Raw genomic sequence first — 27,562 nt, forward strand, 5'->3', positions numbered from 1 at the left:
GGCCATTTTTTCCCTACCAAACATTTCTTACTTCCACCTTTCAGTTTTAAGGCAAATATCATTCTTCTCCCCCTTCAGCCTCTTGTGCTCTAAGACAGGCACCTGGGCTGCCAGCAGAGTAGTAGGAAAGGCAGAGCCATGTAACTGAATGCTGGCACCACAGAATACATCTGCAGCACACTTGCACTATTTTGCTTTCTGTCCTCAATATTTTTATATCCAACTCACCCTGCAAAAAAATGAAATGATCTGTTAGAAGGAAGTGATATGGCTAAGCACATGAGTGGCGACATCACTTTTCCCTGATAATAGTCAAAGGATAATCAGCAGGAAGAGAAACTTGAGGCTTAAATTTGATAAGATTAAGGACTTAAATTATTTTGATTAGGGTTATTCAACTGCACTTCGAACGCTAACATCAGGCTCAGCTACTTTTGCCTTGGAACTATCTACTTATCAAGCCATGAATCCTCAAGATCAAAATACACTGCTCAACCGGAGAAGTGGTTTGACCTAAATGTTTTAGTTTTTGGAGAGGAATTCAGGAGCACCTGGCTACTTCATTTTCAGTAAGAGCAATTTTTATTGGATAAAAGTAGATAAGCTTGGATAGTGGCACCTATTTTATTTAATGAGAAATGTGCTTTGATGTTTAATGTACCTGAATCATGCTGTTCATCCAAGAAGTTATTAGTAGTAAACACTCAACTCTTTGGAAGAGTGGTATCACGAAGTTGTGTGTCTTTAAGCTTGTCTCACAAGAAAGAGGTCAGGCTTCTATATATGAGATAGAGGTTCAATCAATAAAAATATTTTATTCAAAAAACAGTCTAAGATCTTAATTTACATGATTTCTAAATGAAGTTGATTGTAGTACAGATTGCTATGGCCTTTTTTCCTCCATTTTTACATGTTCTCATGGTTACAATATCCAGCAAAAAGAGGTTGTGCAGCTATTCCACGTCTGTAGATAGATAACATGAATAAAGATATTTTAGATTGATCTAATTCATGTCATCTTAACTTAGAAGCTTTAGAATCACTTAATCACAGCATTACTGAAAATAAGGGAAGAAAAAGTGACTGAAGATGAGTTCTAAGTTACACCAAAATTTATGTATCTATAAAACAGTCCTAAGTCTGAATATATCTTCTTCTTACAGATATTATTCTCTTACCCACAAAAAATAATTCCTAGTTTCTCCTAGTTACTACTTAGGTAACACACATTTCTATTTATAGCAAGAAAGTAGCTAACACTGAATAAGAAGGTTAAAAAATCATACTGGACTTAATAGTATCCTAGCTTGAGAAATATTTCTTACTTGACCATTCTGCAGCGGTGCCTTGTCAGTCTGTCATAGGCATCATCCATATTTCTGACATCCTTGGAACTCCAGAGTCTCTCACCAACAGCACTTGCCCGAGGCCTATTATTTAAGTCACATATAATTTAAGTCACATATCCCCCCAAGCAGTTTAAATTCATGTTTAGTACTTTGGTGCTTAGAGGGAGAAGGAAAGCTAAGGCAACCTCAATTCTTAACTCAAATGTTACTACATAAATCCCATACCATAATCTTGGAGTGAGGTTAGTTGCATCCACATATTCTCCCCACAGACAAGCTTCTCCACCAATGACAAGTTGTTTCTGTTCCTGAGTACCTAAATTAAAATCACTGAATTCAGTTCAGAAGTTCAGAGCTTACACACAGAGGCAATATTAATTTATCAAATTTGTTTCCTCTGTCTTTATCCTAGGGCAACATTTCTCTCCTGTGGTCAGCAGGACCTTGGGAGATGTTAATGACTGTGACACAAAAAAAGGTACCCCCCACCCCCGCAAAAAAATGGTTGCAAACTTTATTCCCACCCCTGACCCCATGGTTCACAGCACATGTTAGCACCATGGATTAACGTGGTGGGCCAGTATTAAAAAAATTTTAGTTTTTATGCAAGCTTATCTGGACACCAGAAATCCCTGCGTTGCATATTTAGTAGTATGTAGGGAATATAAGTTGGAATGCTAGTTTATTTTTCAGTGGACTGTGACCACCATGCCTGCCTTTAATTTCTGCCTCTTGGCATTTAAAACAAAAACTGAGTAATTTTTTTTTTTTTTAATCGGTCATTAGTGCTTTTTGATTCTCATAAAATGCATTGTGTAGAAAATTACCAATTCTTAATAGATGTACCATTTTAAAACTTTTTTAAATAGCAAAATCCTTTTCCAAGGCTTTTGTACTAAAAGCTGATGTACAAAATTGGACAAAGTAGAACTGTTCTTTATGAAGCGTTCTGAGAGCCTGAAGCTCCACCCTTCAGATGTCCCCTTCTACTGTTCCCTCCACCAATGATTCTCCTCTCAGAATCCTAAGACAACATCGCCTGAAATCCACTGAACTAAAACTATAGCTTTGCCTAGGTGTCTTACATTGGAGAAGCAGTTCAGAAGAGGGCATACAAGGTTAATGCAATCAAATAGCTTTCAAATGTAGAGAGGGAGGACCCATCAGTGAAAATGGAGAGAAAGTTTAAAGGGATCTAGAATACTTTTGAAGTTCTTGAATTTAGGCAACTATATGGTTTCTCGAGAGTGTAAAATGATATTGAGCTTTAAAAAAGTACACAAAATCAAGGATCAAACATAAAAGGGAGGATAGTTGGTAGGTAATACCTAGGTAAGGGTTTCTGAGGTGGGAGGTTAGGGAAGAAAACTCATAAAACAAAGGTAACAATGGTTGCTTCACTTACCACCAAAGTCAAGAGGTTCCACTTTATAATATTTCCTCCAATCTTGTCCATAACTAATCAAATCTAAGTACCAAGGAGCAGAAAGGATTACAGGGAAGCCAGACGCTGTGACTCTGCTGAGTTCCTGAGGATACCCGCTGTCTTTCCACACTTCAACTATTGTGCCCGGCTCAAGCTATTAAAGTTATAAATAGCAATACATATTATTAGGTCTAGAACATAGTAGATGAAATGGAAAGTTTAAGGCATGATTACTAGGAATATAATTTTCTAAGATCCTTAAAAAAAAACCTACATTTTCTTTTTCCCCTTTCCTTCAGAGTTAGTGCCATGTGATATTCATTGTAGGGACTTAAAATGATAAGTTTCATCAACTTTAAGTTTGGATATTTAAGTTTTGCTTACATATGGTACCACAGAGGTTCCGTTAACTAAGGCTGAGACTTGCATTTTCGTCTCATTTCTACATTATGAGGTCCAAAGTGGTCACTAGCCACTCTGGAAAGGTAATGCTAGTAGCTAGACTTGCAAACTCCCAGTTGCCCCAAGAAAAATAAGTCTCTTAAACTGATCAGATGCAGTCTTCACAATGCTCACCTTCACTTTATCATCAAAAACCTCCTGCCAGACAATGGATCCCTTTTTTATGGTTGCAATAATATCCAAAAGCCTAATATTACAAAAAAATTATAGTTATTTTAGATCACAAGCTTAACAATATGTTTAAAATGTACATTTTCTACCAAGGATTACTTGCATTGTTGAGAGGCCTTTTGGTATAGTACAGCTTTATAGCACAAGCAGCTAAAGCTGGCCCATGAAGCCTAAACTCTCTGGCCCTTTACAGAAAAAGTTTGCCAATCCCTGTAGAGCAGCACTGTCCAGTAGAACTTCCTGGGATGGAAATGTATTTATATGCACTTTTCAGTTTGACAGTCACTAGCATGAGCCGGCTGTTGAACACAAGACATGTGGCTAATACAACTGAGTAGCTGAATTTTTAAGTTTCATTTATTTTAATTAATTTACATACGGACAGACACCTGTGGCTATGGCTACTTTATGGGATAGCATAGGTATAAAGTAAAATAAATGCTCCTGGAATTGACAAAATGGAATGACGGACGTTAGTGAAGATTTCACAGAGTAGCCAGGGATTCACAGAGAGAGAGATTGATTTGAGACAGTCTCACTCTGTTGCCCAGGCTCAAGTGCAGTGGTGCAATCTTGGCTCACTAAAACCTCCACCTCCTTAGTTCAAGAGATTCTTCTGCCACAGCCTCCCGGGTAGCTGGGATTACAGCCACCCACCACCATGCCTGACTCATTTTAGTATTTTTAATAGAGATGGGGTTTCACCATGTTGGCCACACTGGTCTCAAACTCCTGGCCTCCAGTCACCTGCTTGCCTTGGCCTCCCAAAGTGCTGGGATTACAGGTGTGAGCCACCATGCCTCAGCCCAAGCTGAGTTTTTAGAACAGATGGCTGCCTTTCAACAGCTATTGCAAAATACTTGGAGTCACCATGTTACTGATTTAAACCAAGCAGTGAGTATTGCTTCCTTTAGTGATTTTTCACATCTACACTTATACAAAGGATGTAGAGAAAATGTAAAAATAAAACCTATTACTGAATAGATTAAACTTCTACAAAAAGTATTAATGAAATACAGAAATAGGCTTTCAAACAACTTACTTTTGAATGTAGAAAGATTCAAGTTGTTTAAAATCTGTGCCAAAGCCTTTTTGCCTCATGAAGTCTTGAATTTTTGGATTTGATTCCCTAAAGCAAAAAGTAATTAAAATTTCATTACAAGTTTGATATGCTCAGTTTATTATTTAAAGCAGTATAAATCCATAACATAAGTTGTGCAGACTTAAAACTATTAAAGTTTGTTAGTAAAAAGCCTAAAAACTTAATTATGAGTTATCTTAATTATCCATTGCAAACAGTTTTTTCAAGAAGCTGATTTCCTGTAGCTCTACCTTACCTACCTTTCTCCTCCATCTAAAGCCATTTGCAGAGAGAATTTTTATTTGAAAAACCTTCCCCATTTAATCACTGACCTCTTTCACTAAAGGCATTCTCATTTCATGGTAATCTTTTTTTTGAATCTCCATTTTCTTCTGCATCTTGTTTTTGTTTCTTAAGTTTTACTTTGCCATACCACCCAAATGTACATTCTAGAAAAATCTACGATCTCAGGAGTCGTGTTGCCCAGTTTAAACCCTTACAAGCAGGGATGTTACTCAAGTCTTCCTTATGGTGTGAAGCCCTCTACAGCTTCTTCAATGCAACAGGTTTTTTTGGCACCCCCAGCCCCAGCCCCAGCCTCAGCCCCACCCCTAGCCCCACCCCTACCCCCACCTGAGTCTTGCTCTGTCTCCCAGTATGGAGTGCAGTGGCATGATCTCAGCTCACTGAAATCTCCTCTTCTGGGGTTCAAGAGATTATCCTGCCTCAGCCTCGCACATAGCTGGGATTACAGGCACCTGCCACCACTCCCAGCTAATTTTTGTATTTTTAGTAGAGATGGGGTTTCACTGTGTTGGCTGGACTGGTCTTGAACTCCTGACCTCAGGTGATCTGCGCCTTGGCCTCCCAAAGTGCTGGGATTACAGGCGTGAGCCATTGCACTCGGCCTCTTTTTTTTTAAAGTGGGTGTTAAGGAATCATCTTACCAACATTTAAATTCCACTTCATCTCCTCCCAAATGAATGAACTGATCTGGAAACACCTCACTAATTTCTTTGAAAAATGTAGTAAGGAAGCTGTATGTTGTATTCAGAATAGGGTTTATAGGTCCAAAAGAGTCCAACTTGTTTTTTCTATTGAAACATGGAGTCAGGAGGTCTTTCTGACCTAGAAGAAAATATTAAGATTCTTTTTAAAAGAATTGTACTCATTATAAAGATCTGGTTTTCGTCATTTTATTGAAGCTACAAGATTTTATGCACAAAAAATGAGCATGTTTACTAAGAGTTAGTAATTTCTTCCAAATAAGACAAGGAATTGTTTCCTGAATCCTGTCTCTTTGCCTCTTTGTTTCCCTTTGTATCTGAGATTTTATCTACTTTAAATGTTAATAACTCCCAAATCTTCAGCTTTCCTCAACGCTTTCTCTTGAGCTTCAATTCATATTTCAAACTCCCTGCTGAATACAACTGGAAATCCTAGCTGTACTTCAAATACAAGCTAACAAAAAACACATCTGCAGTCACTAGCTCCCTTTTTCAGCTTCTCCTGATTCTTGTATTCTAGTAAGGGTAGCATCATCTTTCCTCTCTTGGAGCCAATCAGTTGCCAAGTTCTATGGATTTTTCCATAATGTTTCTCAGTTCTGTCCATTATTTTCCATTCCCACTATCACCCTTTTGGACCAGAACTCCAGTCTGTCCAACTGGAAGTTTGATATGCTCAGTTTATTAAAGCAGTATATATCCCCAACATCACACTAACATCACACGAAAGTAATACATTGTCATAGTGAAAGAATTAGTTGTCAGAAAGCCTTTCCCAAAGTGTGGTTCCCATCATGTTACTCCTCTGCTCAGAAATTTTCATTGGTTTCCAGTGTGTCCTAATGAAGTTGGCATTCCTCACTGAAGGCCCTCTAATGTACTTTTCCAGATTTATTTCCCACTATTCCCCATGTCTACTCTAATAATATTGAGCAATTGTAAATGCTTGGTGCTGTACTATATGCTTTATATTATTTAATTCTCAAAAAAATTACATGCTACTATTAATTCTCATTTTAGAGGTGGGGAAACTGAAGATGAGATGTTACAACTTGCCCGAGGTCACCTAGTTTATAATGGCAGCAGCAAGATTCAAACCCAAGCTGTCTGGCTCCAAAGCCAAGTTCTTAATCAGCACCGTATGATGCCTCCTACTCTTTGCTACACTCTCCTCCAGCTACATACTTGTCAAGCCTTACACTTTTTGCACGCCTTTCCTTATGCCATTTCCTCTACCAGAAACATGAATATATTGTGATCTCTTGAAAGCATTTTAAGTGTTACCTCATCCATGAAACCATTTCTTGAACTTATTTATCATGTTCTACTTTTTGTAATCAGTTTTTGTTTTCTTCTGTTCCCTTTTTAATACTTTAGGCAATACCTGCTCACAATGACTTGCTCACAATAGACACATAGTTATTGAATCGTATCTGTCAACAGGGTTACTGATATGCCAATTGCAATTAAAATGCACAAACACTAGGTCATAAAATAAGAAATATGAGACCTCAAATATTCACTTCTGCAACTTATAAAATACAACTCCTGGCCAGGCAGAGTGGCTCACACCTATAATCCTAGCACTTTGGGAGGTCGAGGTGGGCGGATCACAAGGTCAGGAGATCCTGGCTAACACAGTGAAACCTCCTCTCTACTAAAAATACAAAAAATTAGCTGGGTGTAGTGGCACGTGCCTGTAGTCCCAGCTACATAGGAGGCTGAGGCAGGAGAATCACTTCATCCTGGGAGGCAGAGATTGCAGTGAGCTGAGATCACACCATGGCACTTCAGCTTGGGTGACAGAGCAACACTCTGTCTAAAAATAATAATTAAAATAAAATAAAATACAACTCCTTACCTTTTCCCCAAGATAATGTATGTCCAGGGGTATCAAATTCTGGCAGGACTCGAATTCCTCGTAATCTGGCATATTCAATCACCATATGGACATCATTTGGTGTATAAATGTGAGACAAAGAATAGCTTCCCTGTAAAAGCCATATTTATTCAAGTTAAAATGTACAGTGTAGATTTGATCCTGGAAATTGTTAACAATTGTGCTTGCATTTGATATCTGACAGCTAATTTTTTCACTATGACTATATATTAGTTTCATGTGATGTTAGATGACTCATTTAAAAATAATATAGTACCATAATTTTAGGGATAGAAAATTTCTACTAAGTCACACATACTCAAAGGATGATAGCTATTGAGGCTTTTGTCAAAATCATTTGTTTACCATATGTTAGCAATAAATTCTCAGTATACTTTGGGCTAATCCCAGATTTACTGATAGAAATATCTATCTCTGTCAGTACCTCCTGTTTCAAGAGTGTCTACTGACATGCTGTTTCAACTTCCATGTAAGCATACAACAAAACAAATGTCTCTGAAGTGAAACTTCTGAAAACACTGCTCTTGTCAATTTCAGAGTCAAAATTCACTCATTACAAAGCATAGCTATCGTCCTTCAAAGGACTATCATCTTTAATTACTATCAGGTTGAAAAATTCCCCTGTAGACTCTATAAGTGACTTGGTTACTTTTAATGATTACCTCAGTCCCTTTATAGGTCACTTGAAAAATTAGAACTCAATATTGTCTGTAACTAAAGTTCCATGAAAGGTGTTCCTAGCACATTTATCAAACTATTGGTTATAAATGCTCAATTCCTGAAAAGTAGTCTTGTCTCCTAGCACCACAAATCAAATTTCGATCAAGATAAGATTTAACTACCACTTTATAGTAAATACAGGGACACGTTAATTGACACTATGGGGTGCAATCAGCAAAACCCAGACTGTGGGAAACTGTAGGAAACATGATTTAGTTTCTTCAACAACAAATTCCAGGAGAAAAAAGAAGTGGAAAGAGGGGACCCATAGATCAAAAGAGAATTACTAGACGTTAACTCACCACAGTTATGGAGCTTATTTGTATCCCACTGCAAATTTTTTAAAATAATTTTTAAAATAAGAGGAAAAGACACCTGGAGAAATGTGAATATTGACTGGGTGTCTAGATTACTCTTAATTCTTTAGCTGCAGTCATGTATTAATGGTTATTTTTCCTTAAAGAACAGGCCTTTTTATGGTGAGATACGGTGATGGATTTTATTCAAAACAACAGGGTGGGGCAGGGCTTGTCTGCAGGAGTTTAAGTGATAAGAGATGGGCCATGTATTCATTTTTGAACCTGTGTGATGAGAACATGGGAATTCATTATTCTATGTCTGTATATGTTTGAAATCTGCCATAATAAAAAGTAAGACGAAACAAAAACCAAGTGCTGTGAGCATTTTAGCCTACGTACGTAACACTGGAGAAAGTTTTGGAATTATGGCCAGAGGATGGAATCTAGAGTCCTGGCTCTGTCCCTTCCTAACCACAACTTCAGACAGGGCACGTCACTTCTCTGGATGTCAGGTACCTTCTTTGTATTACAGGGATATCAAACTAGGGGATACTGGGGTCCCTCCCAGCTCCAGTGGTCCATAATACAGTCAGTTTGAACACTGTCAACTGAGACTACCATTGTTTTCTAAGAAAGTGCTCTCACTCTAAAATTCCCTACTTCATGTAGTTTCTCAGAGAGAAAAATCGTCATTTAGGGATTTCCAAAGAATTATGTTTGTAACAAATGCACTGTTGGACAACTTGATAAACATATTATCTTAACCATATGTAATTTGAGAATTATTCAAGTCTTCTACCTTGTTGTTAAATTTCTATTTATACTTTCCCAGAGATTGTTTATATTTACAATAACAATACAGTAACAGTTATAGCAATAACAAAAAAAGTTGTATGGAGGTAAAAAAAAATTACGAACCATAAACATCTAATTTTTACACTTTGATTCTATCCATAAGAATAAACATTTAAGCCATAAACTTGCAATGAAACAATACCCAAAGTTTTTGTAGACAGACTACAATACAGTTTACTCACTTTATTGCTTAACTCAGGAAAAGCGATGCTCTGATAGGGGAAAGACTGGTCGTCAACTATGTGCCAGTGAAGAACATTAAACTTATTAAAAGCCATGGCATCCTGCAAGCAAACATATTTAAAAAGTATATGCTACAGATACCATATACAATCCATATTACCTATCTACATTTGGAATTGCTTCTAATATGTCTGCTTCCTTTAAAAATATATATATATTTTTGTTTTGAGACAGGGTCTCATTCTTGCCCAAGCTGGAGTATGGCATGATCTCAGCTCATTGCAGCCTTGACCTCCCAGTCTCAAGTGATTCTCCCACTTCAGCCTCCTGAGTAGCTGGGACTACAGGCACCCACCACCATGCCTGGCTAATTTTTGTATTTTTTGTAGAAACAGTTTTGCCATGTTGCCCATAGGCTCGTCTGGAATTTCTGGCTCAAGCCATCTGCCCGCCTCAGCCTCCCAAAGTGCTGGGATTACAGGCATGAGCTACCATGCCTGGCTAAAATTTATTTTTCAGCAAAAAAAGAATGAGAAGAAATAGAAATTCTTCATCATATATACTTCACATGACATGTCAGTATTGAAAAATCTTCTGGAAACATATTTATTCTAGACAGTGAGTTGTAACTTTGCTGTATGGGAGGAGAGCAAGCTTATAAATTCCCAGTATGTAGGAGTCTGCCAACAATGCAAAATGGCTCTTGGCTGCCACTGTGTTTGGGAATAGAGCAAAGGAAAAATGGAGCATTTAAGTATCAGGACTTATAATTCCCACTGTTCTGAAATTTGTATCCCAACCAAGAAATTCATTGCAAACTCAATACAAGTGTCCCAGAGAAATTTTTGGACAAATTAATAATTTTATGTATACAGTAGAGGAATAACCAATATAATATTTATATAAAATATAAACACTATTTTTAAAAGATGAAAAATGGTAAGGGAGATGATTTGTCCAACAAGATAATCAAAACTGAAAGACTCCCTCTTCATCAAGGCTGAAGGGATTTTGCTGATGCAGTTAAGAAATCTTTTTTAGGCCAGGCATGGTGGCTCACACCTGTAATCCCAGCACTTTGGGAGGCCGGGGCGGGCAGATCACAAGGTCAGGATATCAAGACCAGCCTGGCCAACATGGTGAAACCCCATCTCTACTAAAAAATACAAAAAATTAGCTGGGCGTGGTGGCACATACCTGTAAGTCCCAGCTACTTGGGAGGCTGAGGCAGGAGAATTGCTTGAACCCAGGAGGTGGAGGTTGCAGTGAGCCGAGATTGTGCCACTGCACTCCAACCTGGGTGACAGAGTGAGACTCTGTCTCAAAAAAAAAAAAAAAAAAAAACACCTTTTACATACAAGGGGATTGTGCAGATAAATATGTTGAGGATAAATGAGGGTTTACACTCTCAGAAAAGGGAGCTAGAATTATAGGTGTTAATTGGAATTGAGTTTATTAATATAAAGTTGTGGTTTTTAACATAGACCAGGGCTTAGCAAACATTTTACATAAAGGCCTAGACAGTAAATAGTTTGGCTTTGCAAGCCATAGAGTTTGTTACACCTACTCTACTGTGCAATTGTAGAGTGAGACAATATGTAAACAAATGTACATGGCTATATTCCTGTAAACTTTATTTGCAAGGCCAGACACAGTGGCTCATGCCTGTAACCCCAGTACTTTGGGAGGCTGAGGCAGGAAGATCACTTGGGCCCAGGAGTTTGAGACCAGCCTGCATAACATAATGAGACCTCATCTCTACTAAAAAATTTTTAAGAAATTACATGGGTGTCGTGACACATGCCTGTAGTTCCACCTATTCTGGAGGCTGAAGTGAGAGGATTGCTTGAGCCTGGGAGGCTCAGACTGCAGTGAGCTGAGCTAATAACCTCTTCATTACAGCCTAGGGGTGACAGAGTGAGACTCTGTCTCAAAAGAAAACCCAAAGCCCCATGTTTGCAAAAATAGATGGCGAACTGGATTTGGCCTTTGGGGTATAGTTTGTCAACTCCTGATATAAAAATAGGGAAAGATGTGTGTGTGTACATATAAATGTATATATGCATATGTACACATATTTTCTAGCTCTCTCTGCTCAGATGGTCTACAAGCAATGACACCCTAGTAGCAATGAGCGCACCTAGAGCACACCTAGGTTTCAAAATGTTGTTCACCACTAAAAGGGTTCCTTGAAGAAAACTCTGAGGACACAGAAAAGACTGGGACAGGGAAGGCAGGCCTGGAACATAATGTGTCAAAAAATGAGAAAGTGCTCCAAGATTAAAGAGAACATGCCAGGGATATAAGAGGCAACTTGAAGAACTTCCAGTGACTAAAGCCGGGACAATTTGACTATTAAACAGGGAAAGTGACAGATTATAATCCTGAATAACATAGTAATCAATGAATCCACACTGATAAAAATAATGAATACTTAAATGAAAGAGAAGGGATTGCTCTACCTTGCAGTGAAATGCCAAGTAATAAATGATAGAAGGAATGATGGAATTAGAAGAATCACCACTTGGTGGCCACGTTAGTAACAATTGAATTAGGCAGGAACCATCTTTGGATGCTAAAACTAGCGAGTGAATGCTGGATGAAGAATGGGATTTTACACAGGTCTCAAGACTTCTTCTGACAAGATACTTAAGTACAAAGTGCTTTTTTTTTTTTTGAGATGGAGTCTTGCTCTGTCGCCCAGGCTGGAATGCAGTGGCACCATCTTGGCTCACTGCAACCTCCCGGGTTCAAGCATTTCTCCTGCCTCAGCCTCCCAAGTATCTGGGAGTACAGGCACCTGCCACCACACCCGGGTAATTTTTGTGTATTTACTAGAGATGGGGTTTTACCATGTTGGCCAGGCTGGTTTCGAACACCTGACCTCAGGTGATTCACCCGCCTTGGCCTCCCAAAGTGTTGAGATTACAGGGGTGAGCCACTGCGCCCAGCCCAAAATGCTTTTTAATTAACATCACAGTGGAGAAACCTGGCAGATGACATATTAGGCAAGTTATAAGTGAACAATACCAGAAATGAAATAAACAAGACATTGTGTCACCTGATAGGCACTGAGAAGAACATAGCATCACTTCTGCTTTGTTCCTGCCAAAAAGGCATTAACTGAATCTAATCTTGTGGAAATCTTGTGGAAAACTCTTCAAAAATGTCATGGTCTTAAAAGACAAGACAGTCAGTTGCAGATTAATAGTGGCCGAAAAGACATACAAGTAAATGCAACACCTGATTTTGGATGGGACATGGAACCTACAAAAGACATTGTTGGATCAAAGAAAATTTGATTGGGTCTGTGTATTAGATGCAGTATTGTGTCAATTTCCTGATTTTGATGGTTATACTGAAGTTATTAAATGTCCCTTTTAAAAGAAATTCATCCTGAAATATTAAGGGGGTATAGTTTCCAAATATTGTTCTAAACCCATATGGTTTAGAAAAAATATTTTGAGAGAGGAAGAATAAAGCAAATATAAAGCTTAAATTTAATATTTAATAAATACTTTTTTTTTTTTTTTGAGACAGAGTTTCGCTCTTGTTACCCAGGCTGGAGTGCAATGGTGCGATCTCGGCTCACTGCAACCTCCGCCTCCTGGGTTCAAGCAATTCTCCTGCCCCAGCCTCCCGAGTAGCTGGGATCACAGGCGTGCGCCACCATACCCAGCTCATTTTTTGCATTTTTAGTAGAGACAGGTTTCACCCTGGTGGTCAGGCTGGTCTCAAACTCCTGATCTCGAGTGATCCACCTGCCTCTGCTTCCCTAAGTGCTGAAATTATGGGCATGAGCCACCATGCCCTGCCTAATATATTCATTTTTTAAGTCTAAAATGAGGACATAAAAATGTATACCAAGTCTAAAAGTTGGCATACATTCATTTTTTAAGTCTAAAAGTAGGACATAAAAATGTATACCAATCTTTGGCAAATGAAATTATGGGATGACTGCCTATTTGATGCATATTTATATTGTTTAAATTTTTTACACTAAGCATTTATTTCTTAAAAGTGATAAAAGTGTCTTTCCGAGAAAAAATGCAGAGTATTAATGTAAAAGTAAAAATAATTTTTAAATAGCATAGTGTAATCATAAATGATCAAGTGAAGGCACAAAAACACATGAGAGGAAACCTCCCACCCCTACAAATTGGCAGGTGATGGTGGTGGGATTGACCAATAAACAAAAGTCCATAGGAGAAAACAGGTATTGTCAACCTTCTTCCTAACCCATACTGCCCCTGAGGTTCCATATTCCTTTGGAATATTTCCCTAGGCATAAAGGAGCTCCCAGACTCCTTTCTAATGTCACTTACAAAAAAAGTAAGAGGAGGTCACAAAATGTAAAGGGCAGGGCCGGGCGCGGTGGCTTATGCCTGTAATCCCAACACTTTGGGAGGCCGAGGTGGGTGGATCACGAGGTCAAGAGATTGAGACCATCCTATTCAACATGGTGAAACCCTGTCTCTACTAAAAATACAAAAAATTAGCTGGGCATGGTGGTGCATGCCTGTAATCCCAGCTACTCAGGAGGCTGAGGCAGGAGAATTGCCTGAACCCAGGAGGCAGAGGTTGTGGTGAGCCAAGATTATGCCATTGCACTGCAGCCTGGGTAACAAGAGCGAAACTCTGTTTTAAAAAATATATATAAATAAATATATATATATAAAGGGCACTAACTAAAAGTATGGTGGCCATGTATTCTTTTTTTTTTTTTTTTTTTTTTTTGAGACAGAGCCTCGCTCTTTTGATTAGGCTGGAGTGCAGTGACTCGATCTCGTTTCACTGCAACCTCCACCTTCTGGGTTCAAGTAGTTCTCCTGCCTCAGCCTCCCCAGTAGCTGGGATTACAGGTGTACACTACCACACCTGGCTAATTTTTGCATTTTTTGTAGAGATGAACTTTCACCATGTTGGCGAGGCTGGTCTCGAACTCCTGACCTCAGGAGATCCACCTGCCTGGCCTCCCAAAGTGCTGGGATTACAGGTATGAGCCACCATGCCCGGGGGGCCATGTATTCCTAACCAAAAGTCTAGACGCATGATTTGACAAAAGGAAGGAATATGTAAAGGGCCAATGGGCAGTGTTTAAACTGTCTTTCTCTTAATAGTCTTGGCTAAATACATGTTATACATGGCTCTCGCACTGAAAACAGGAGGGTGACTCTCAAGGGGAACCTCCACGTCACAGCTGAGGAAATACACTTCCCTAGGGATTGAGGAAAGAATGCCAGTGCTTATACGAATTCCCCTATTCCAGCCTACACAACAGTAACCAATATGAAGTAACAACATAAAGGGAACATCTTCAGAATACACAATGGATTAGAATGAAGTAATTACCTACCAGAGTTTTAAGAATAATCTTAACTGGCAGATAGTGTCTGGATGTATCAATTAAAATTCCTCTATGAGAAAACCTTGGAGAATCAATAATGGTAGATTCATTGATGGTGAACTATGAGACAAAACAAATTATTTAGTTTTAGAACTTTCTGTTGTCTTGAACTCAATGAAGACTACATCTATTTATATAAGCATTTGATAAAATATTAATTTAGAACAACAAAAAAGTATGAAATTTACATTTACCAGCTAAGATAAATATCTGGGGAAAATAAACCTTCAGGAAGCAATAGCTAAACAGGTTACATTTTTATCAGTAATTTGTCTAACAATTTTTAGTAACATACAATAATCATACTTACAGTCCCATAAGAATCTTGATAAACTAACTGGCTAAAGGTCTCTAAACCTGAGGAAAGTAAAATTTATTGCATTAATTTATAAATCAACAAATTGAGATGATAAAAGTTATATTATTCAAACAGACTCAAGTAAGGCAAATATAATTAAATATAGTGTTATACCTATATCCTCTAAAATAGATTGTTATACCTATACCCTCTACCATCATTTCTAAATGATGCCAAATTAAAAAAAAATTTTTAAAGCCAAAACTCCATTGCCCTTCTCTACTCATCTAATAAAAGTGCTTCACTTCATTGTACTCATACCCTGGGGTTCGTTTCAATAAACACAAAATAATAGTAATTTAATAAAATATCAGTTTCTGAATAAATTTATAGCATTATGAGAAAGAATTTTTGTAATCAAATATTACAGTCACTTTTAGAAGACACCTAAATGTAACAGGGAAAAATGGCTGGAAAAACCACCATGAAACTATAAAGGTCAATTTAAAATATACAGTTTTACTTATAGCTGCAAAGACTACCTTCTGAACATTTTTTACTCAAGTGGATTCTTCCCTTAATATACTAGTTGACAGGCTCTAACTGGCCTTGACTTTATTCAGATTCCTCATTCTAGCTGACAGTTATAGAGCCAGAGAACTTTTAACCTAAGAAGAGTTCAGTCATTTTTGCTGTGCCTTCCTCTCCCCAGCCACGTCAAGCTCAGGTTCATGCTGGAAAGAATAACTCTGAAAGTTTCTGTTAAGTGACTTTGCACTCAATAATGATCAGTTTAGAGTACAATACTCTGAAAGTCTGAGGGTAAACAGAAAATAAGGTCTTCTTGGAGTAGAAATCTAGTCACTATGTACTCACTAGAGTTTTGTTTTGCTTTTTGTTTTTTTTGAGACGAGTCTCACTTTATCACCCAGGATGGAGTACAGTGGTGTGATCTCAGCTCACTGCAACGTCCGCCTCTCGGTTCAAGCACTTCTCCTGCCTCAGCCTCCCAAGTAGCTGGGACTACAAGCATGTGCCACCACGCCTGGCTGATATTTTTATTTTTAGTACAGACAGGGTTTCACTGTGTTGACCAGACTGGTCTCGAACCCCTGACTTTAAGTGATCCACTCCCCTCAGCCTCCCAAAGTGTTGGGATTACAGGCATGAGTCACCACGCCCAGCCTTGCTAGAGTTCTTTATTTTGGTATGGATCAGAACAAACATCAATAAGCGTCTCTTCTCCTTACCAGACACAGACAAGACAGGCAGATCAGACCAAAAAAACTTAAAATCACTAACATTATACATAAATAAAATTACATTTGTTGTTAATAGAATATGAAAATATCTAGAAATTTTGAATAAAATTAAAATATTCTTATGGGTATAAAAATACATAGCATAACAATCATTATTTTAGGTAACAATCTGAGTCAAATCCCAAACCTTTATTTTGTTTTTTTGAGAAGGAGTCTCACTCTGTACCCCAGGCTGGAATGAAGTGGTGCAATCTCAGCTCACTACAACCGCCATCTCCTGGATTCAAGCTATTCTCCTGCCTCACCCTTCCAAGTAGCTGGGATTACAGGCATGCACCACCATGCCCAGCTAATTTTTTTTTTTTGTATTTTTAGTAGAGATGGGGTTTCACCATGTTGGCCAGTCTGGTCTTGAACTCCTGACCTCAAGTGATCTGCCTGCCTCGACCTCCAAAGTGCTGGGATTACAGGTGTGAATTAAATTACTGTATAGTAATATAATTACTATAATTAATTTATAGTAAATTACTATAAATTTGGTTAGTTCATATATTTTTTAATTCCCTTTCTAAAAACTCTGATTTGGAAGTCAGTACAGTATCTTATCTGCCTAGAGAGAAAGGTGAAAGAAACCTTTGAACAGCAAATGTCCTGATGTCAAACTTTGAAGTTCAGACCCTGAAATTCTCAGGAAAAGCTTTTAAAGTTACTCCCTGCCTATTGCCTCTAACCAACTCTAGAACTTGTTTACATATTTACACTGTTCCTTATACAAACATAGTTATGTTTCTAAATCCACAGGAATTTAAAATGAGGGAGGAGAGATGCTTGCTTCTGAAGGCAACAGAAGCAACAGCTGAAACAAAATTCCCTAATCAGAACAGGTTGGGGCATGTGTAGTGCTATAAACATTACAGGCCCAAGAGCATCCATGAATTACAGCACTGTAGGAATGTAATAACCTTCAGACACTTTTGAAAGGTCAAATGAGTTTTCTCCTATGCTTATTTATTTGTATTTTTTCGAGACAGGGGTCTTGCTCTATTGCCCAGGCCAGAGTGCAGTGATGTGATCCAGGCTCACTACAGCCTCAATGTTCGGGGCTCAAGCAATCCTCCCACCTCAGCCTTCAGAGTACCGAAACTACAAGTCCACACCACTGTGCCCGGCTAATTTTTGTATTTTTTGTAGAGAGCAGATGGCACCACATTGCTCAGGCTGATCTCAGACTCCCGAGCTCCGGCAATCATCACCCGGCTCAGCCTCTCTAAGGGCTGGGATTACAGGCGTGAGCCACCGTGCCCGACCTCTCCATGCTTTAAGTAGTACGTGTGCAATGGAAATCATTTTGGAACGACATAACGAAGCGTTCTGTAAAGGATCCAAGGCAGCACAGTTCTGCTGTGCTTGATTTCACAAAGCAACTGAAAATTTCCCTTTACTGGAAAGTTAACAGTGAAACTGCATGTTCACTTACCTCGTAATGCTCCCCAAACTCTGTTGGCCTTCAGGACAGCCACTGGTTCTTTCACAAGTAAAGTATCTGTATTGGGGATTTAAAATCACACACAAACTTTTGTTAATCCCTCCATGACACACAGTAAGTTTCTGAAAACATCATTGATATTTCTGGACAATTATTTTCTCCCGAGCACATGACCTACTTCTCTAACTGCCTCCTGTACATCTCCATTTGGATGTCTTGTCTATTCTTTCAACTCCACATGCCCCGACGGAACTCTTCCCTCCCTCCTCCTCCACACACTTCAACCTGCTGGTCTCCCGTGTTCCTCATTTCAGTGAGTCACAGCACCACCATCCAGTCACCTGAGTCACTCAAGTCAGGAATTTGGGTGTCAGCTCCATGTTTCCTCATTTTCCCCTCCAAGAGTTAGTCTCTCCAACTTCTCAACAGAGTAGAGTCCTAGTTAAGCTAAGGGTTTAGTTGAAAAATGCAAACATTCCTCAGTTTCTCCTAGTCCTTGGTGACACCCCGGATATCACTCAAATTGATTCCCCTTAAGGCCAGAAAATTATCACCACTCTTTTGCCTTCAGTTTTTCTATCTGTCCTGTACCCACCTTCCCTCAGTATCATCCAAATCTGCCTTAAGACTTACTCTCCAAATCCCCTTAGCCTAGTTCAGCTTTGCCCCCCTCAATAAGAATAATTCAGCTTTGTCCCACTCAATTAAAAGTTCACACCATCCCGAGTGGGGCTCCAGTTAGCCACTTCTGGTGAGAGGCTAATCTTTCAACCTTTGAACACACTGCCTAAGCTTGGCCCATTTAGTCATTTAGAGCAGTCTAGAGTGGAGCCAACCACAGACATAGTAAACCCACAGAGGGTACAGAGATTTAAAACTGTAAAGGGTGCAACAGCTTTAAAGGGTGTGACAGCTGTGGACTTTGCCACAGCAAAGACACTGAAGGCCTGGAGGTTAATGATTTAATACTGGGCTGGTTTATCACCTTCCACCAACACCTTCATCCAGATGCTCACAGGATAGTTAGCTGCAGGTAGGCAAAAGTGCTCTGTCAATAGTGTGAGCATCTCAGGTGACAGTCTTATGACAAGATAGCCTTTTCCATTAGACGACCACAGTGATGAGTTAGCCAACGCCAGGCTAAGAACTATGTTGCTATTTATGAGCATAGTCTAATTATGTTTCCTCTCCATCTACAGCAAATAGATGTTGTTGAGACAAAGTCTCAATCTGTTGCCCAGGCTGGAGTGGAGTGGCATGATCACAGTTCACTGCACCCTCGACCTGCCTCCCGGTGGGCCTATAGATGTGCCACCATGCCTGGCTAATTTTTCTTTTTTTCTTGTGGAGATGGTGTTTTGTCATGTTGCCCAGGCTGGTCTTGAGCTCCTGGGCTCAAGCCATCTACCAGCCTCCGCCTCCCAAAGTGCTGGGATTACAGGTGTCAGCCACCGCATCCAGCCTATATCAAATTCTGAATCAGCTACTTAGAGCTCACTGCTCCACTGGTCATCATTTTAAAAGATTTTTTGCCACATTCTAGTTTTGAGATCTCCCAGAAATAGCAGTCACCTAAAACCCTTAATATAATTGCATATACTTGATACCAATTATTTTCTAATAGCTGACAACTGGCTGATATTAAAAAGGACTGTAAGTTGACTCAGTGGAAAATATATATAACAATTAGAGATTTGATTTTCCAAATATATGGACACATAGCTACAGAATGTCCATTTTTACTTCAAAATCAAGTTATTAGTGTTAACAATGATCACGTCCCTGAAGTGGGAAAGGAATGACATTGACTTTTCAGTAAGCCCCTCCTATATCTTTTTGCAACATAAATACATTTGTTTTGGAGGGTGTATATACAAATAACATAGCAATATATTATCCTTTAAAAACAACATAGATAAGGCTAAAATCTCCTTTGAGATACCCACTCACCTCCCTCTATCTTCCTCAGAGGAAGGAAGCACTTATCGGGCGTTTTCTTAGGCTTGACATAGATGTAGTGGAAGGAGGAAATACTGCTTTATGCATGTGTTCCTGCATGGGTGTTGATATATAAACGGGGTCCACCTCTACGTATTATTTATACAGCTTTCTTTAACTTGGCAGTTTATCTTGGCAGTTCTCCATGTGTGTTCTCTGTAACACTGCTTCTTTATTCTTAACTGTTGTGATCATACTGTTTAGTATGGGTTGACAAGATGTATTTAGCCATTCCTCTACTGATGGACATTGAGTTTTGTTGACAATTCTTCACATTACAGGCAAACTACTGATTTATGTGTCAATTTATATGCAGTAAAAACTAGCCCACCTCTCCGGGCATGCATATTTTTATTTTTAATAAATAGTGGTGCTTTAACATGTGTCACTTCCTCCAACATGGCCTCCTACTCTGGACATTTGATATCTTGTTATTTCCATTCATATGTGTTACTTTTATCATCACCACCACCAACTAGTTTAAAGACTAAAAGCTAGTTTATACTTCAGAGGAAAATTTTGCAATCACCTTGTCTCAGGAAACTTCCCTTTCAAAATAAAGAGGGTTTGTAGAACTGACTCAAAGATAAGCTATGACTCTCCAGTCTCGATACATTTCTTTTTGTGGAATTTACAGTCTGTTATCTATATTGCCAAAGGACAGCAAAGATTCCTTGGCAAAGTAATGACCATTTCCATCTCAATTCGGGTTGCAAAACCTACTTCACCTGGTGTCTGAGTGCAGAGTATCAGTTGAAATAATATCTGATGTTGGTGAATTTTCCCATTTCTCATCTAAGAACAGCTGCAGAATTGAAGAGAAAGAAAGCTCTTTTTCAAAGAAATTTATTATTGAAAAATCTCATCTAAACCAGCAGGATGAAGACATACTTAACTGTGAGACAGTCTAGGGATAAAGGAGCTGCTCTTTTCTCTAAATTTGTGGCATCCTTTTTTTTTTTCCTTTTCTTTTTTTTTTTTTTGGAGACAGTCTCACTCTGTGTCCCAGGCTGGAGTGTAGCGGTGTGACCTCAGCTCGCTGCAACCTCTGCCTCCGGGGTTCAAGTGATTCTCCTGCCTCAGCTTTCCGAGTAGCTGGGATTACAGGTGCACACCACCGCACCCGGCTAACTTTTTGTATTTTTTAGTAGAGACAAGTTTCACCATATTGGCCAGGCTGGTGTTGAACTCCTGGTCTCAAGTGATCCACCCACCTTGGCCTCCCAAAGTGCTGGGATTACAGGTGTGAGCCACTGCGCCCAGTCTCTATCTTTACACTCAGTTCCCCTGTCTGCTGTCTCTTGCACTAATCTTATGTTACATGTGTCCTTATACTGCCCTTCTTCGATTCCTTGGTGCAATTCCACATTACTCCTAGGTAGTGTAACCTATAGAAAAGGTATGTCCACTTGTTTGTTCTTTCTAAAACAATTTGGGAAAAGCCCTAGAGAATAACGTTTGGGCAACAACGAGGACAAAATCATACAACTAAATGTTGATTATACTGTCAGGCAAATGAAACTGCTGTACCCACCCTCTTCCCCCACCTCTGCATTATCTTTGTGTAAAATTAGATTATAAAGATCATGGACACAAACAGATGTTTTCAAAGATAAAAGAAATTACCTAGATATTCAAAAGAGATAAGCCAAGTCAGCTTATCCATACAGTGATAGAACATTATTCAGCCATTAAAAATGATATCACAGAAAACTAGTGAAATTCATGTTTCTATTTTGCAAAAAAGTATGGTATAAAAATATAACAAAAATACGTGACGCACATGTACAGAACGACTGCCATTTTCATGTCAGTGCTTATTATGTTTGTATTTATGTCTATGTAAAATGCTTAAATGTTTTACTCTGCAAAAAAAAAACAAAAAAAAAAACACCAAAAATGACACCGATTAATTCTGTCTGCTGGGATTATTAAGTGATTTATTTCTTCTTCTTCTGCACTTACTATACTTACAAATTTTCCACAAAGACTATGTACTACTTTTATAATCAGACTTTAAAGGTTACTATTATTATTTTGAGATGGAGTCTCACTCTGTTGCCCAGGCTGGAGTGCAGTGGCACAATCTTGGCTCACCACAACCTCTGCCTCCCAGGTTTAAGCGATTCTCCTGCCTCAGCTTCCTGAGTAGCTGGGTGTGCACCACCATGTCCGGTTAATTTTTGTATTTTTAATAGAGACAGGGTTTCACTATGTTGGCCAGGCTGGTCTCGAACTCCTGACCTTGTGATGTGCCCACCTGGGCCTCCCAAAGTGCTGGAATAAAGGTTATTTTAAAAATAGAAATCATAGGCCTGGTGCGGTAGCTCAAGCCTGTAATCCCAGCACTTTGGGAGGCCAAGGCGGGTGGATCACGAGGTCAAGAGATCAAGACCATCCTGATCAACATGGTGAAACCCCGTCTCTACTAAAAAACACAAAAAAATTAGCTGGGCATGGTGGCATGTGCCTGTAATCCCAGCTACTTGGGAGGCTGAGGCAGGAGAATTGCCTGAATCCAGGAGGTGGAGGTTGCGGTGAGCCGAGACCGCACCATTGCACTCCAGCCTGGGTAACAAGAGCGAAACTCCCTCTCAAAAAAAAAAATAGGAATCATAAACTCACTGGTCGAGAACTCACAATGGTTCCTAGCATGAGCCAGCTTTTGGCACTGAAGTCCTCATCAGCGAGCACCCTGAATATAATACACTAATATTGCATAGGTACTTACAAGACTCATCTGAAGATATGCTGGGGAAAGCATCACACTCTGACTGAAGGGTGATTGAGACAAGAAGTTGCTGAAGCTGGGTTCTAGCCTGGAATTCAGCAGGTTCATGATGCAACTTGTAGAAACCAAAAATGTAGTCATGATATCTGTTTGAGAAATAAATGTAAAGGTATTTTAAAAGCATCTTAGCCAAATTTTAAAAACAGATGTGTAGTGAACACTGTAGCTAACTCCTCAAATCCATGCCACCCATTTTAAGTCCAACTAGAGATTCTTACCCCAATCTGTACATTGGAATCGCTTAGGAAGTTTTTTGAAAATCCCAATGTCCAGGTCTTCAGAATCAGAATCTATTAGAATGGGATTCAGGCATGGGAATTTTAAAAGCTTCCCCACACTCCTAAGTGATATATGAAGCCCATGTTAAAAACCAATAATGAAACCATCATGGTAATCCATCACTCTTGGGAATCAAAAACCAATTCTGACTAGTCATAGGATGTGGGGGTAAGGGAGAGTTATTCTGAGCAAATCACAAGAAAATTTTGTTTCTCTGTACGTGACAGCTGGACCAGTTGCCACTACCCTGAAGAGGACAGAGCAAAGACAAAGAATATGGATCCCTGATAACACTATTGAGCCACTTAGTGAACTTGCCCTATACTCATCCCTACTTTTGGACATCCTAATGTGTGAGATAAAGTTTCTTATTGTTTAAGGCAGATTGAGTCAGGGTTCCTGTTACCTTCCTACAAAAGTATCCTAGTTTACATATAAACCCCCAAAAGAAGGTCCAGAACTCTCACCAGAGCCTTTAAAACGTAACTTTTGTTGGTATCCAAAAATCAGAGAATATTAAATAAAAATTTAAAGGCACTGATGAATAAAAAAGACCAGATAGGCTTCGGAGCAATTGTTTAAATAATATTTTATAGATTTTATAGATTTGTATACGCCACTTTTGTGTGAGAACATCTTATGCCTTTTCACAGAAGAGGTGGGAAAATTCTGATGTGTTTGGAAGGGTATGGAAGTTAACCAATCAGAGAATGGAATGGATGAATGTTAACCAATCAGAGAATGGAATGGACGAAGGTGTTGAGGGCCCTTCTCACAGGAAAATCTTGACAGATTAAAAAGGAAATTAAGACCACTGAAATACTTACAAAAGGTTAAGATGGTAAATTTTATGTCTATTTTGCCATAGTTAAAAATAAAATTTTTTTAAAAAGACAAAGCTGCTAGCAGCTTCGAGATCTGAATTGGAAGCTGGCTTAGAACCTTGACCCTAGGTAGTAAAATTCTAACAGAAAACTCTAAGGGCTGTGAGGCAGTATGTCAAAGGCATGTGGGTTAATTTCGCCTTCCAGGAAATGAGGAGTGAAGCTATTCATTTATTTTTAAAAACAAGTGACTAGCATGCGATGGACGCTCTTCTAGAAGCTGAAGCAGCAGCTATGTTATCTAACAGCCAAACCCTCTGCCTGCAAAAAGCATTCTGTTTCAAAGCAGGGTTTGTGTTACAACTTGGGCTCGTCGGAGAAAGGGGCTACATGATTCTGAACAATCTGGGGCCTAGGCTGTGTGTGTTCCTGACCACGCAGCGCTTTCTGAACACCCCCCATATTTCCAAATCCTTCCAACCCCACTGTGCTTTTACTCTGAAATAGCTGCTGCCCTCCTGAGTTCCTAGAATGCTCACATAAATGCCTTCAAGTCTTAGCCATAACGGCTAATACATTTTATGACTTGCTTCCTAACAATGCCAGGTATAATCAATGGCTGCTTCACACAGAGGCTATGAATTAGGCAAATTCCTCGGGTAATTACCTAGACCTTCCTTGAAATGCCAAACCTTGCCTTCCAACCATCTCACAGCTGATTCAAGTCCTGGTTATATACCTATTGTTAACTTACATCACCCACGCTTTCTTGTCATACTGAGTTCAGCATATTACCAAGTGCTTGTTTGACTTAGCAGTATGACACAGAAGGAAAACCCAATTCTACAAGCTGAGCTCCAAGGCAAACATAATAAGGGTGTTTGTTTTAAAAGCATTTCCAACCCTGGTAATGATCTTCTGAGACAACCTTCAAGTACTTCCCAGGCAATCTTCCTGACTATCCCAATGCAACCAGACGCTTTGGTTCTACATCTTCACCCCTCTGTGGCCTTAGCAGATTGGATACCAAAGGCCCATTCGAGTTTTTAAAACAGGACTTATAATACACATTTAGTTGTACAAAACAGAAGGAAAGCATGAGCCTTCTGACTGCAGAGAATGAACCATCTCTGCCATCACCATCTTGGGCCTCTTTAGCCTGAGCCTAGGCACCAGTCCTACCTGGGGTCAGAACATATTATTCAGTTAGCTCTGCATTTCCTCTCCACCTGCTCAGCATTCTGCACGCACAATTAAGCTCTACAGTATCCACTGGGTACAGCGACACACTCAGGGGATGCCAGGGGGCAGTACAGCTAGCACCAAATTACAATTCTGCTGGGCGCAACACACCTTCAAGACAGTCCCACCTACACAGGCCTCCCACTGAGGGGACAGCGTGTGGCTTCTTCAAACATCTCCTCAGGGGAACCTGCCTTGTCTACAGTGTGACTGGCTGACTACCATGACAAAATTCACCGTCTGCAGCCAAGGGGCGAGAGAGATAGAGGCGCCAACTAGGGGTCTGTAAAAGAGGAAGCAGGGAGAGCAGACACGATTGGTGTTGAGAAACGAAGTCCCATATTGCCTAACCACGGGCGGCACAAACACAGATGCAAACATCTCACATTTTATATGCAACAGAGATTTTAGGAGGCAGGGGAGGTTTAGCTAGTGCTCGAAACTGATGACTTCTGCCATCTGAGTTGTTACCAGGAGATCCGAGGAGTGGCAAGGGAATGAAACTGGCCTATAAATGACAGCCAGCTTTGGGGAATTCCTGGTCCCTCAGGAGAGCCTAAGCCCTTCGGGTAACTTATCCCTTACGACGCCCTTCAAATAAGCTGTCACTTTTCTCCCCAGCTCCGGTGTCCCCTCCATCCATGTCATTTGCCCAACAAGACTTCAGAGCAACCTCTCTTCCACTTAGTATCCCGCTCTCCAACCAGGGTTCCTGGGCACCCAAGGTGTCCCGTAAGAAGCAGGAGGGTGGGGGCATGAGCGTGGGTTCAATCCGTGTGGCGCTGGGCAGCTCGCCTGCCCGCTCCGAGGCGGTTTCCTTGTCTGTGCAGTGGGGTGGTGGTCTGCACAGCGCCTTGGGGTGGTCCGCCTCTCCCCTTCCCCAGGACAACTCCCGGCAGGGCCGGGAGCGCTCACCGCCGAAACGCTTCCTCCAATAGGGTGCAGGAGGGGCCCGCCGTGGAATTGGGGCTGTGGCTGATGTAGAAGTTCTCCGGGGCGAGGCGCAGCAGGTTCGGGGTCATCTTCACCGAGAGCGGCAGGGGCCACAGCGCCGGCCGGGGCTGAGCCAAGACACCCGGGGCCCGAGCCGCCTGCGCCACCAGCGCCAGCTGAGTAAGCAGCGCCAACATTGCCGTCAGCAGCGTCGCCAACAGCAGCGCCAGCAGCATGGGCAGCCGGAGCAGCCCCAGCCCGCGCAGCTCCATGACCGCTCGGCTGCTCTCCGCCGGGTCTGCCGTGCCGGAGCCTCGGGACCCGACTTCCCGACCCGGCGCCCGGGTCGGAGGAAGCGCTGCGGCCGGTGAGTCACCAAGTCAGGTGACGGCGCGCCCCGCCCCTGACTCCGCCTCCAGGCCCCGGGCGCGCAGTCACCCGGCGCGTCCTGCCCAGGCCGCCCGGAGAATTCACTCCAGGGGTTCCCTCGGGTAGGAGCAGAGCCCAGACAGCAACCTCAAATACAGGATGGCCAAAGTAAGAAAAGGACCAGGTGCTGGACGGGCGCAGTGGCTCACGCTTGTAATCCCCGCACTTTGAGAGGCTGAGGCTGGAGGATCGATCACCTGAGATCAGGGGTTCGAGACAAACCTGGCCGACATGGTGAAACCCCGTCTCTACTAAAAATACAAAAATTAGCTGGGCACGGTGATGCACTCCTGTAATCCCAGCTACTAGGGAAGCTGAGGCAGCAGAATCGCTTGAACCCGGGAGGCGGAGGTTGCAGTGAGCTGAGATTGCACCATTGCACTCCAGCCTGGGCGACAGAGCGAGATTCCGTCTCAAATACAAAAAACAAACAAAAACAAAAACAAAAGAAACAAAAAAGAAAGAAAAAGAAAAGGGCCCGGTGCACAGGCTCGGGACGCTAGCCCGGTGCCGGGTTGCTGCTCACGCCTGCACTCTCCTTTGGGTCCCTGGCTTCGGTGAAGCTGGAGAAGCCGAGCTTGGGGAGCACCTTTCTCCACTCAGCCCAAACACCGATAACCGAGATGAGAGCTGAGTTCATTTGCTCCTAAGTCTAGGCTTTTCTGTAACGGCATTTCAGCTGTAGTCAATATAGCCTTCCCATCAGAACTCCCTGGGTCGGAGCACGCCCAAGAGATCCTGAGGGAACCTCTTGGCAGGGAACAGATAAGAGGACTTCTGAAAAGGACGCTGTGGGCCAAGTTAATAGAAAAATAAGGACTTGTCAAAGAGCATTACAAACATGACTGTTTCAAAATAGAATGAAAACGTGTTAAAGGTTTATTCAGCTAATTAATTAGAGAATTATTACATTAAGTCTTTCACAGACAATAAAGCAACGTTACAGGAAGATTGCTAAATAGTTTAACAACTGGGTCATGTCCTATAGGGACACAGCGCAACCCTATGAGCCTGAGCAACAGCACCGCCATTTCCAAAGAGAGAGAAACTCTGTATCTATAGCACCCCTGTCACAAGCAAATATTTTAGTTGCTCTCAGGAATTCATATGAATTTTATTTTAAATCTATTTTGTTTATATGGAAATAAAAGATCTAGATG

The 27,562-nt window shown here is 40.6% G+C and overlaps 2 protein-coding genes across 6 annotated transcripts in view; one reads left to right on the forward strand and one right to left on the reverse strand.

The window, feature by feature from the left end:
• The window catches only part of GFM2 (GTP dependent ribosome recycling factor mitochondrial 2), a 46,974-nt gene extending 46,148 nt beyond the window's left edge, over window positions 1-826 (forward strand). For all 5 annotated transcript variants that reach the window (XM_035291406.3, XM_078365340.1, XM_008991935.5 and 2 more), the window contains one exon: window positions 389-826. In XM_035291406.3, the coding sequence (XP_035147297.3) occupies window positions 389-517 (129 nt within the window). In that variant the 3' untranslated portion in view covers window positions 518-826. The remainder of the gene's footprint in view (window positions 1-388) is intronic.
• On the reverse strand, window positions 785-26,273 carry HEXB (hexosaminidase subunit beta). The gene is made up of 14 exons (XM_008991934.5): window positions 25,956-26,273; window positions 22,636-22,781; window positions 17,898-17,963; window positions 15,171-15,217; window positions 14,810-14,920; window positions 9,453-9,554; window positions 7,358-7,487; window positions 5,437-5,617; window positions 4,451-4,537; window positions 3,352-3,424; window positions 2,755-2,929; window positions 1,575-1,665; window positions 1,326-1,430; window positions 785-964 (listed from the first exon to the last, which is right to left on the reverse strand). Exons 1-14 carry the CDS (start codon window positions 26,243-26,245, stop codon window positions 907-909), a joined length of 1,662 nt encoding a protein of 553 aa, XP_008990182.2. The 5' UTR covers window positions 26,246-26,273; the 3' UTR covers window positions 785-906.
• Between the last annotated feature and the right edge of the window lie 1,289 nt (window positions 26,274-27,562).

Source organism: Callithrix jacchus, chromosome 2 (assembly GCF_049354715.1).
Source record: "Callithrix jacchus isolate 240 chromosome 2, calJac240_pri, whole genome shotgun sequence".
Lineage (NCBI taxonomy): Eukaryota > Metazoa > Chordata > Mammalia > Primates > Cebidae > Callithrix > Callithrix jacchus.